The 12,395-nt window shown below is 38.4% G+C and overlaps 1 protein-coding gene across 1 annotated transcript in view; it reads left to right on the top strand.

The window, feature by feature from the left end:
- Nucleotides 1-12,395, top strand: part of PTPRO (protein tyrosine phosphatase receptor type O) — a 145,426-nt gene that overhangs the window by 113,492 nt on the left and 19,539 nt on the right. The window contains exons 13-17 of the mRNA XM_065742564.1: nucleotides 1,555-1,694; nucleotides 4,307-4,439; nucleotides 5,781-5,901; nucleotides 7,837-7,905; nucleotides 11,382-11,465. Coding sequence (XP_065598636.1) covers nucleotides 1,555-1,694; nucleotides 4,307-4,439; nucleotides 5,781-5,901; nucleotides 7,837-7,905; nucleotides 11,382-11,465 — 547 coding nt within the window. The remainder of the gene's footprint in view (nucleotides 1-1,554; nucleotides 1,695-4,306; nucleotides 4,440-5,780; nucleotides 5,902-7,836; nucleotides 7,906-11,381; nucleotides 11,466-12,395) is intronic.

The following is a 12,395-nucleotide window of genomic DNA, read 5'->3' as shown; positions in this document are numbered from 1 at the left end:
TACATCCAGACTCCTGTGACAGCATCCTATACAATTAGAATAACAAATGATTTGTAAAGGGAAAAGGTCAGAACAAATTGTTTTCGTACCCAGTGAGTCAGGATTGCTTTTCTCTGCCCATCAAGATAACCTTCCCATACTCTCAATGCTCCCAGCAACACAGGCAGGCCTTGCACCGAGGACTGACCTCCGCCGGAGCCATGGCATTTTTAATCATTTGAAAGCCTGTGTTAATCACCACAGTTCTATCTCCAGAGGGTTTCCAGGGCTTCGTGTCTTAAGCAGAACTTTTCCCTTTTCACATTTGATCTTCTTCCTCCTCATAGTTCGTTCTTTCTCTACTCATTTCTAAAGTAACCTTATTTTTTAATCATTCCATTCCTCCTTTCTATCCACACTGCAGGATATGTGTAATAAAGCTCCAAGAATGACAAAGTGAGACACTGGAGCCCCAGTGGACGGCTGAGGGCAGTGTCTGTGCCATGCTCCCACACTCCTGTACTCTTTGAGAATGTAGTGGTAGGACAGGGGTGGGAGTCTTAAGCTACAAGGGGGGAGGCTTAGATTAGATATAAGGAAGAAGTTCTTTACTCAGAGGGTAGTGAGGCCGTGGCAGCCCACCCAGAGAAGCTGTGGGTGCCCCATCCCTACAGACACTCAAGGCCAGCTTGGGTGGGTCCCTGGGCAGCCTGAGCTGCTGGCTGGCAGCCCTGCCCATGGCAGTGAGTTGGAACTGGGTGGGCCTTGAGGTTTCTTCCAATCCAAGCTGTTCTGTGATTCCATGATTCCTATGCCAACCAGCGGTCTGCCATCACTAGTCTGCTGCCTTCAGTATGGCATCAAATCCTATCACGTTTTTTTCTTGTCATGTGAGAGGCTCAGTGCCCTATGTTAGTCTGTTACAGCACAACAGTAACGAATGTAAAAACAATACAGACCTCTGAGACCTGGACCTCTCATTTGGTGAGGGGAGAAAACTGCAACTAACTGAAACAACTGAAGAACCAATTGCCTTTAAATATTAACCTGGAAAAAAAAAAAAAAAAAGCAGACTACAAGATATAACTGAACTGACAAATGACTATATATTTCCTGTGGTGCAACTAAATGAATCTAGAAGGAGTTCATTTTGGGGAGGCTGCTTCATTATCATCTCCTGGGTCAGCCCTGCAAAGTAAATGTTTATCAGTGCAAATCTGTTGCTAACAGGTGGACAGACATCTCTCGAAAGAGTTTCTGCTAGCATTTTTCTATTAATACAATATGCTGACTGCCCTAAATGTCTGTGAAAAAGGAAGTGACTATCCAACTGCCCAAATAGAGAACATTTTAAATAATAAAAAAAAAACAACCAGGACACTTCATTGCCTTCCCATTTTGCATTGGTATCTTATCATCATGAGAGATGGTGCTTTTCACTGACAGATTATCTGAAGGAAATGGAAGATAGAAAGGCATCAGGCATTGCATTTATTTTTATGTGATGCTTCCTCTTGTTTGTACAAAGACTCCATGATAGATAAGCTTAATAAAAGGAGATTTTCTCTTAACTAGAACCAGCACCTCCGAAGTCTCTGTTTGCTGTCAACAAGACTCAGACTTCTGTCACTCTGCTGTGGGTGGAAGAAGGAGTGGCTGATTTTTTTGAAGTTTACTGCCAGCAGGCTGGATCCAATCAAGAAATGAAAGTCCAGGTATGTGAGCTCCTCTTCGCTTTCTACTCTTCATTTCTGGAACTGTGACTAGGCCTGGCATCTTTTGGGTTCACTGTCTGTTGCTTGGCATTTGTCTGTAATCTCAGGTTAATACACAAGTTTAGTCTTTGAACCAGATGTGGTAAGATGGTTGGGAATTAAAGCCTGTAGACAAGAGTTGCTAAAGCATTTGAAATGCTAATATATTTTGTTGTTTTGCAATGTTAAGGCTGGCTTCTATCTTGCTGATGAGATTGTTAGTGGTTGAACAGAAGCTATGTTCATGCAAGACAGCAGCAGTATCAACACTTGGCTAGTCATGAAATGGATTCTATTATACTCCGCAAAACATGAAGAGCCACAAAACTAAGGGAATGTAAATGGGCAGAACAGGGAAGATTGTCAGGTAGCTTGATTAGAAATGGGAAAAAAAGACATATTTAGATGCCACAGGGCTGAACTCTTTTATACAGTATCTAATCATGGCTTACTTTTCTCCTGGACTGTTAACTGAAGTTCAGGATTGACTTAATGACCTTAAGTGATATTTAGATTTCCTTTATGTGCAAATGTTGCTACTACTTAAGTATTTTTTTTTTCTTAGGGTATTTCCTTCTAGATTCACTTTTTCAACTTCACTAAATAATCTCTTTTTTCATTCTGTCCATTATGACATGTGTGCTCTGAGGACCCATGAACACCTCAGTGTCATAGATTCATAGATACATTAGGTTGGAAAGGACCTACAAGATCATCTAGTCCAACCATCCTCTATCACCATCCCTACCCACTGAACTACTAAATCAAATCCCTTAGCACCTCATCTAAACGCTTCTTGAACAGCGCTAGGGATGGTGCCTCAACCACCTCCCTAGGCAGGCCATTCCAGTGCCTGACCACTCTTTCAGAGGAAAAATGTTTCCTCAGGTCTAATCTAAATCTTCCCCGGCACAACTTGTGCCCATTCCACAAGTTTAGATTGGTAAAGCTGTTCTCTGAAAAGGAAGAGCAGTAGTAGTTCCGATTTCTTGCCATTCAACATTGGCCAACATATGAGGATTACTTTGTGGTTTAGCTGACAGCTTTGTGAATCACTGTGATTATATGCTGTGAAATATCATTCTGTCATTTGGACTTTCCCATAACGGGAAATCACTCAGGAAAAAGTAAAAAGTAACCAACTCAGACACACTCTAACTTTAATTGCATCTGTGAATTATTTAATATTTTAAGTTAAGAAAGGCACTGTTCAGATGTACCTAAATCTTTGGGATAGGTTGGATTCTGCATCTAGATTCCAGTTTTTTTTTGTCACAGTGAACAGACAAAGATCATGAAGTCATTATCTACTTAGCAGAGATTCAAAATAATGATGAGATTAGGCAAGAAATATACCACAGGATTTGCAGCTTCAGTGCTGAGCAATTATGTTTTAAGAACATCAGGAAAAGACTGCTCCTTTTGGCAGGAACTTCAGTGGTTTCTCATTTGTTGACATGAACATCTGGCAGTGAGAAATGCACAGAGCTTAGTAGCTCACTTCTCATTAGATTCATCACTATCTTTTCTGTCTCTATGACAAAAGAGGAAGGACTCCTTTTCAAACCTTATAAGTGGATGCTTTCTCATTAGACTGGTGAAAATCCTTTATTTGTGACTTTCCATGCTAATTACATGAATGCTTTTGTCACTTTCCTCCATTTTTAAACTAGCAACAGATTTCCATGTTTAAACATCTTGGGTTTTGTTTCACTTATTTAATTTTTTCCAGAGGGGAAAATGGAAAAAAATCATCATACCAACTTCAAACCATGGCCCCTCCTTTCAGCTGAGAGAATTCAACTCTCCTCCCTTACATTCATGCACATGTGATTTCATCTGTGTAACATAAATCAAAATTGTATTGCAACAAGAACCCTTTCTTATATAAAAGGAACCCCTGGCTGATAATGGGCCACAGAATATATCCAGTGTTCAGGGCTTGCTGTGTTGCACTCTGTGTCTGGAGAGAGTTTATTCATTAAACTTGCAATCCACCCTTAGCTCTGCTGGAGAGTACAGAAAAGTTTTTCAGAATCAAAATGACCTCTATCTTTAAATCAATTATGCATGGTATTTGTTTTGTTTTGCCATACCAGCAATTATAAAACAAGGGACATAGAAATGAAAACCTTGCATGACATTATTATGTAAAAAATAACTGTTTTCCTCCTACTAACCAGTGCTCATGATCTTCCTGCTGGCCCTAGGAGAGCTTCTACCTACATCTGGGAATGTTCCAGGGGATACTGCACTATCCCCACCATGAGTGTGCCTGGCAAAACCACTGCAAAGCACTCTCCTGTCTACCCCAAGGGGCTCTAGAGTCCCTGAGGTGCTCTTGGCTGTTTCCACTGCTGCTTTTGCCCCTGTTGCTCTCCTCTCTTCTGATGGACTAGGTGCCTACATTCAAGGGCAGGCCCTGGTTACTGTCCCTAGGTTTCAAAGCACTGATTTTATCACCAAATATAACTTTATCATTTCAAATAGGTGAGTGGAGAGCAGAGCAGTGATTTGTGTTCATGAATTTATGGGAGAGACAAACTACTGTGTGTTTTTCTCCACATCTGTAGGAACCTGTCACTGTCTCTTCACATGTAGTGACTATTTCCAGCCTAACTCCTGCCACCTCCTACAACTGCAGCGTGACCACCTTCAGCCACAACAGCCCCAGTGTTCCCACTTTCATTGCGGTTTCCACCATGGGTAAGCAACACTTCCCTTTCTTCTTCCTCCTCCAGCAAAAGCATCTGCTTCTTCTTGCTTTCTAAAGCTTCTCTCAGCAGTGCTGGCAACCAAACATCTTTTGTGTCATGGAAGAGACACCAGATGTAGTTGGGATGGGGAAGTAACTTTTAAGTTTTTATTAAAATTCTGTTGGGGTTTTGACTTGGAAAGATACAAACTGCCTGTTCTCTACTAGCTTCTAGAAGTTACAGACCTGGTTTGTAGTTTCAAGGCTGAACGTCAGTGCATTGCCTGATTATGTTTATGGAGAAAAAATGTCTCCTCAGCCAATCCCAAATGAGTAAAATCACATGGATGAACTGCTAAGGAGAAAAACCTTTCTGTTTTCAATGAGGAAGTGAAGACAGAGTGAGAGCAAAGGAGAAGGGAGAAAGGGGTATCTTGAGCCATCACATTCCAGAAGGATAACTCCCAGTAGAGGCTATCTGGGTGTGCCATCAAGTCTATCATTGTACCGGCTCTGAAGATAGAAAAAACATTATGGATTTCCCATAGCAATGGACTTTTATTTAAAGTCTGCCATACAGAATGATCAACATGATCACTGCTTGGTTAGCATTAGCTTTAGTCATGTGTCATATACATCATACAGTAATCCATCATGGAGTTCAATGCCTGAAATTTAGCTTAATGACTTTTAGCTCTGTGGTTTCTAGTCTAAAAATTCTTCTCTGGATTACTGTTGATGTAAAGTTATTCCAAGCAAGTAGAGCAAGCAAGTTTTCTTATGTAATGAGCAGAATAGGTTATCTGTTATAATGTTAGTAAAACTGATAAGTGTTATATGAAACAAAAATAAAGCAAGATTTTGTTATTGAGAGTTGTTTTGAGCTCTTAGTTAAAACAGCATATACTGTTAACATTTATTTGCAAGTTTTATTCAACCTACTTCAGCCCAGTATTTTAACAGAGCCTCTGCCTGTTTTCTTGCTACTGAATCAGCAAAAGTATTGACTGCTACTGAAGAACACTTTCAGAGTTGGAACTGTGCTTTGGAGACATAAACAATGAAGAACATATGTATTTTGTATTTCCTTCTCCATTTTCTCTTGCGTTAAGTATGTCAGTAAGGAAAAAGAAATAAAAAATATCAGTACAGAAAACACCACAGTGAAGTCATTTCCCCATGGAAATGTTGTAAGAACAATAACTAGCCAAAACATCCTTTTATGTCTAGTAGATTTTTCTCTCTGTAAAAGTCTAGGCTGATCAGTTAATAAAAATAACACTGTCGATAGGGATGAGGGAACTTAGCTCTTCTGAATCAAATAACCAAGATCCCCTTGTTTGTATATACAGTCACTGAGATGAATCCCAACATAGTGGTAATCTCTGTATTAGCCATCCTAAGTATCCTTCTCATTGGGCTGCTGCTGGTGACTCTTGTTGTCCTCAGGAGGAAACATCTACAAATGGCCAGGTGAGTCCAGATTTATGTTAATTCCAAAATTATCAGAACTCAACAAACACATTACGACAGAAGTTATAACTTGGGATGCTTGTATGAATGGGTAATGCTTGAGAAGCTTGCGATGCCTTCAGAAAATCACTCTTCTTGATGTTTAGGAATATCATGTCTTCTGTTTACTTTCATTCTGGACCTGAGCTATCAGCCTGAACATTTTTCTCATTTTAACTTTGCTGATTTGGGTAAATATGAAGGGCAGGAACTTATAATAGAAGGGTTGTGTCAGCAATTTAAAGGATAACTATGGTTTGAGGCACCTTGGCATGATCAGGACATCAAAATGATTTGCAAATCTTTCATTTGGTTTTTAACAGGGGTTTTCTGTATCAACAGATAAGTTGGTTAGTACATGGTTAGTTCATCATGTCCAGAATTTTGCGTTTCAGAGGCCATGCAAGGCCTCAACCCTGTCAGCCAAACCACCAGGGTGAGGAAGGATTTACCCAGGGCCTTGACAGTCTGTCCCAAGAGCATTTGACTGTCTATGTCCAACTCCTGGCCTTTGTCTGTCCAAATTCTGCATTCATATGCGATTCCATCCTATGGGAACAGCAACATGGGACAAAGCAGATGTTCTTGCCTAGATCTTCTCTTTCCATGAAGTCAGGGTGCATAAACTAAGACCCACAAATCCAGAAAAGATATCAAGTCCTTCTGTTCACCTAGAGCAATAACTATTCCAATTTGTTCTATTGTACAGACAAAGGAAAAAATTATCTTGCACAAGTAAAACTTTTTTACAGGCCTGTTTATTCAGATATCTGCACCAATCATTTATACCTGAACACAGAAATTCATTTTTTCCTTGGATATCTCACATGTAAGAGTTTGGTTTTGTGTGAAGCGGAAACAGTGGAGAATACTCCAAACACACTGTATGTGGCTCATCTACTGGGTCTGGAAGGTTCCTAGACTCTTCATGCTTTTATAATCTATGCAGTATACCTTATATTAATTTACTCCCCTAGCAAATTGTAATTGTTTCACATAAAAGGCTTGTGTATAGAATCTTGGACTTGATTACTTAGCAAACTCCGTATTTTATGTATCTTGTCTTGGCAATATATTCCATGCAACAGATGACCACATCACATACATTTTTCAGGCCATTTCTTCCAGGGAAGATTATGTGGTTGGTTCCTTTTATATGTGACTTGCTCTGGGAAAATACCATCTAAATTAATTTTCTTTCCTAGTGAATTACTATGCAGGCAGCCTAGAGCTGTTTCTTGTTCTCTTCAACACTGCTTCTAGCCATAGAAGATAAAAAACCCAAGAGGAAATTAAAAAGTAAATCCAGTGAAGCTGCAAGCACTTGTTTGTTTAAATCAAGGAAGGAAAAATAGTCAAGTTAGTTTATCATATGCAGCAGAAAATAATAAACTCATGATAAATGCACTGGAATGTTCCTTGGAAAATTCAGTCTTCATTTATTTTCTGAACTCAAAATTACCATGCTTTTCTCAAATGAAGACAAATTATACATCTTTTCCTTAAAGGCGTTGGGACAGGGAATATTTAGTATAGAAAGGTAAATCTTTTGTATGTTTACTGAGGCCACCAAGTAGTTTTAGTGCCATACTATAGAAGGCCCGATTCTGAGTAGAAGGTGAGGCTTATTTGAGCTCTTTATTAGCAACCTTTTCCCTTTTTTATTATTTTTTATTTTTTAAGATTTTTAGAAATCTTAGTCTCAGGTTAATGGTTTTGGAGGACTATATTAAGGGATTTCAGTTTTGTTTATCACACATTATCTCAGACCTAATAACAAACCTGAGTACTCAGCACATCTAAGGAACTTCTGGTGTACTGTCTTGAATCAGCATCATTGCAAGCACTGTGAATCCTAAGATGGTAACTTTGTATTCGATGGTCTTCCTGAAATAGGGAGTGTGGGGCTGGAACCTTCGTCAATTTTGCATCATTAGAGAGAGATGGAAAGCTACCATACAACTGGTGAGTTTTTAAAAAGAAAGCTTTTTATTATGTTTTTCTCCATCTCTGCTTTATTGTCAAATAGGACCTACAAGTTTTAATTTTCTTTTTTCTTTTTTTTTTTTAATGAAATCACTGTCCCTATTTATGATAAAATTATTATTTCTGTTACTTCAGGATTTTATTTTTTGAAGGATGACTCAAGACTGTGTACTGTCACCTGGTATTTTTAATAGGGTATGATGCATAACATGTCAACAAAGTTGCACAGATGTTGGAATTTTATTGCATAGATATTTCTTCTTTTTTTTTTTTAATACTTAATGACTTATTTCCTAAAGTAACACAAGTGTAGAAACTTGATCTATAAGTCCATCAGCACTTCCACAGAAATATATTTGCATCCAGGAGTAAGCTCGCCTGTAGATGATCAATCAACAATGTTCTTCAGCAAACGCTGTTAGTTAATTTTTCCTTGAAATGAAAGGATGCAGTGACGAGTGCAAACCACCTCCCTATTTACTGTAAATTTGTGTTCAGCACTGTTGAAATGACTGGAAGAAGAACTTATTTTTTTCTAGTCTTGAAAGTTACCTACAGGGGTTGCAGACACTGACTATGGACTCCATACCATCACTGACACTATCAGCTGAGGAGAAGCATTTGAACAAACATGATCAGTAGGATTAGCTTTTAAAGAAGCAAAAGTGCTCTAAATCCTACCTCACTGGTACCAATATGGCTATTCTTATTCCTAATTTGATTAGCATATGGGTGTTAATGACTGATCTAGAGTTTACTGTCTGATTATCAATCTCAAAAGGACCCATGTTTTTCAAGGCAAGTCCAAACACAGATATGTAAAAACACAGTGTCAGCCCCCTACTGCCCCATTCCAGTACATAGGAGGAACCTTGGTTTAGTGCTCATGGTCAGCTTTGTTGACAGCTAAGAAGTTGGAAAGCAATGCACTGGGAACTACTTCCATGATCTCATGGGACCCAGCCTGCCCAGCAAGGACAGAATTCAATGAATTGACACTGCACCACAACAAGCCTTTTGCTAACAAGAGTGCAAACTGAACTAACAAGCCCAGCAAATCCTGTCAATACCTTACTGTGCTGCTAATTAACTGGATATTAAACAAGCTTCACTTGCTTGGTTTAGCTTTAATAGCAGCCAGCTGTATGAAGTAGAAACTAATCTCTTTCAGCTTCTCTTTCTTGGGCTGTACTGATGGCAATGAAGGCAGAAGATCAAACACTCATGTTAATTAAATATCCAAGCTTGAATCAAATAAACTAGAAACAGATGTTATTAAAACCATAAAAGGCTTTTTTATGGGAAAGGAAATTAATTAATAGGTTTGGATATGTAAGTGAAGGATCTTGTCACTTGATTTTGTTTATATGTATTTATGTGTATATATATATATATACATCAATTTTATTATAAAAACAGATTTTAGAAAACATTCCTTCTTAATACCTTTACAACTGTTTGGTAATTGAAGTCATTGTGCCCTAATCATACAGTCCTGACTCCTTTGAGGGTTAGTGAAGACTTCTTGCTCTGTGTGCCTCTGTTGTCCATTCTCAGCTACAGATTCACTGTCCGTCCAGGCAGCCAAATGGGAACTATGGCCCCACAAACACATACAAGGATTAAGAAACTCAACTTAGCTTGGTATTGTTCCAAGGATCTAGTAAGGGTGCTATGGGCATACCCATTGAATCCTAAGGAAAAGGCAGCTCAGCAGAGCTTTCAGGATTTGATCAACCTCTGCATTTCTCTGTTCTAACTGAATAAAATTCAAAGTTCAGTACACCTCAGCAGTAAGTGGAAGATGATATAATTCCAGGAAAACAGTATTTTATTTATTGGACAATTATGTAGTTTTCAAACATTCAAGAAAATCAAGTGTTTTAAACATTTGAAGTTCCTAACTTGGACAGTACAAGAAGGTGTGCAAGCATACAAACCTGTGATTTGATCAAATGTAGAAAGTGCTCATGATGATTTGACAATGAAAGACTCAAGCTTAAATAATTCTCCTCTGCCTCTGTAGACAAGAGGAAGTAAAAACTCTAGAAAACCTCTGAGGGATATACCAAAGAAAGATGAACATTTTAGCAACATCATGTCTTTCTCCTTGGCCTAATGAGAAACTCTCTGTCACAACAATCTGCTAATGGTGGGCCAAATCTAAACCTCAGTCCAATCCCATAGAAACACCAGATAGGCAGTAAAACTCTGATCCTACAACTGTTGTGGTATATGATTAACCAGAAAGATGTATTGCTACACTGGATTTGCTGTTGGTGTCCCCAAAGCTCTGAGGAATAGCCCACTGGTCACCGGTTTTATTACCCATTTTCAGGAGAAAATGCTGGCTAGCTATCCAGCAGAGGAGCTGGCAGAGAAGGAGCAGCCTCACCAAGCTCCATGAAGAGATCATGCTTCTGGCTGACCCACACAATCCCTACCAACATCTGGGGAAGATACCCGGCATAAATTGCACTGCCCATTCTACTCAGCAATAAAACCCCTTGAAATCTAACTTAAAGTTATCAGTGTGAGGACAATTTTCCATTCTGGGATGGAAGAATACTGCAGTTGATTTGCTTTTCAGGGAAAGCACAGTATCTACCTAAGTCACAGCAGCCAGTACTGAAAAAAGAAATTCCACTTGTGGTTCCTCTTCAAAACAGTTGCAGTATTATCTTTAGGACAGTGGACTTTCTGACGGGGAAAAAAAAACAATCCAGAAGTGTTTGTCCAGAAGTCCTACTACTGGGGCAACTTTTTTGTTGTTGAACTTTGAGCTTTCCACAGTTGCAAAGTATTTAGACTAAACCTCAGGAAGAACTGGCTTGATTGTGTTCCCTGGATTAATCTCAGAAATAAATTACAAATTCAGAAATTTAGTAGTAATTTGTACTCAAGTTTCCTTTGGCTGCAATGAAACCATGACTAGAAGTAGAAAAGATATTTTCATAAAAAAACCTAGGAGAGAGTTGAAAGTACTTAAAGATGGGACTCTGCAAAATGTTATGTGAATGTTTTCAGAAATCTGACTCAGTTGAGAGTATTAAGAGATATTGGAATTACCTGAATTTAATTCTGATACAGATGTTACTACTCATACCCGTAGGATCACTTGCAGGAACAAATGTGGTAGATTATCATAGTCATATGTGGTAAAAACAAGCAGTGTCTGTTCCAAAACAGCTCAAAACATCAGGAAACAGATTTAGCACCGCTTAAGTAATGAAAACTGTGGTTTAAACTTTCATACTCTTTAATCTTCCAATTTATCAACTTAGAATATATGACTATATGGATGCCAATAATATAGCCATGGAATAATTAAGGAGAAGCCTGTATGGATTTAGCTGAATTTTAGAATAGCATTTGCTGATCTCCTGACTTCTGTTTGTCTTACTAACTCTCCTCACTTTTTCATCTTTATGTATGTTATTTATTAATGCTCACAGGCGTAGAAGTGTATTTGCTTTCCTAACTCTGCTACCCTCATGCCTTTGGACTGATTATCTTTTGGCATTTTATATTAATCCTTGGTAAGTGATTTACTTGTTTTTCCATATGCAATGTGTAAACAATGTTAATTTCTGTTATATGAAAAAGGGGTGATACTTTTGCTTTCAAATGGGTCAAAGCTCTTAAGTTATATTTTTCTTGTAATAGAACATGGATTGGAGAGGATGTGGGTATCAAAGTATTTGCTACCCTGCTTCATCTATTTTATGTCTGTTTATACTCCAACCCATTTTTGCTATTAAAAAGCTAATTATATTGTGATAATCATATTCATTTCATTGCTGTCTCTCTGCAGCTTTTGCCATTTCATTATAAATCCTGGCTTCTTCTGTCCCAGTTATTCATCTGTTCACTGCCTGGCATTGCCTTCTGCCTCTTTTCTTTTACTAAAATTGTGTCATAGTGGCCCACCTCTGCTTTGTGATGTCAAATGGCTTGCTTTTAAGGGTGCAATTTTTGCTTTTGGAAACAACAGTTCTCTGGGAATCCATACAAACTAGCATTCCCCAGGTTTAAAAATTGAGTCACTGTGTGCATGTCTCTGTGTATGTGTGTATTCAGTAGTTTTGTCTACAGAGAGTTTATAAAGGCTTTGTAGATTACTTTGTAAATATATACATATATATATTGTTAACCAGGAAAGTCTCAGGGTCTATTTAGAACCAGAACTGTTTTACGAACCATTTACAAAATACATAGAGATAGAAGATAGGCTATGATGCAAAAAATGGTTCATTTATGTAAAGTAAATATATGTTCCTGATGGTCTGGAGTCCAAGGGGTAGTGGTGTACAAAAATTAAGACTTGCTTTTAACTGAACATTTTCTCATCATGTTACTGTACAGCACCAATGCCCTGGTAGGCAGTCATAGAAATCTGTAGTATAGGGATTTCTGAGAATGGTTTTCTTTGGGTCACATTTGCTCTGTAGAAGATACAAAAAGAGTAA

This window comes from Cyrtonyx montezumae, unplaced genomic scaffold, assembly GCF_038088225.1.
Source record: "Cyrtonyx montezumae isolate F1298 unplaced genomic scaffold, pur_monq_1.0 scaffold_3, whole genome shotgun sequence".
NCBI lineage: Eukaryota > Metazoa > Chordata > Aves > Galliformes > Odontophoridae > Cyrtonyx > Cyrtonyx montezumae.
This window is presented reverse-complemented; position numbering and strand designations above follow the sequence as displayed.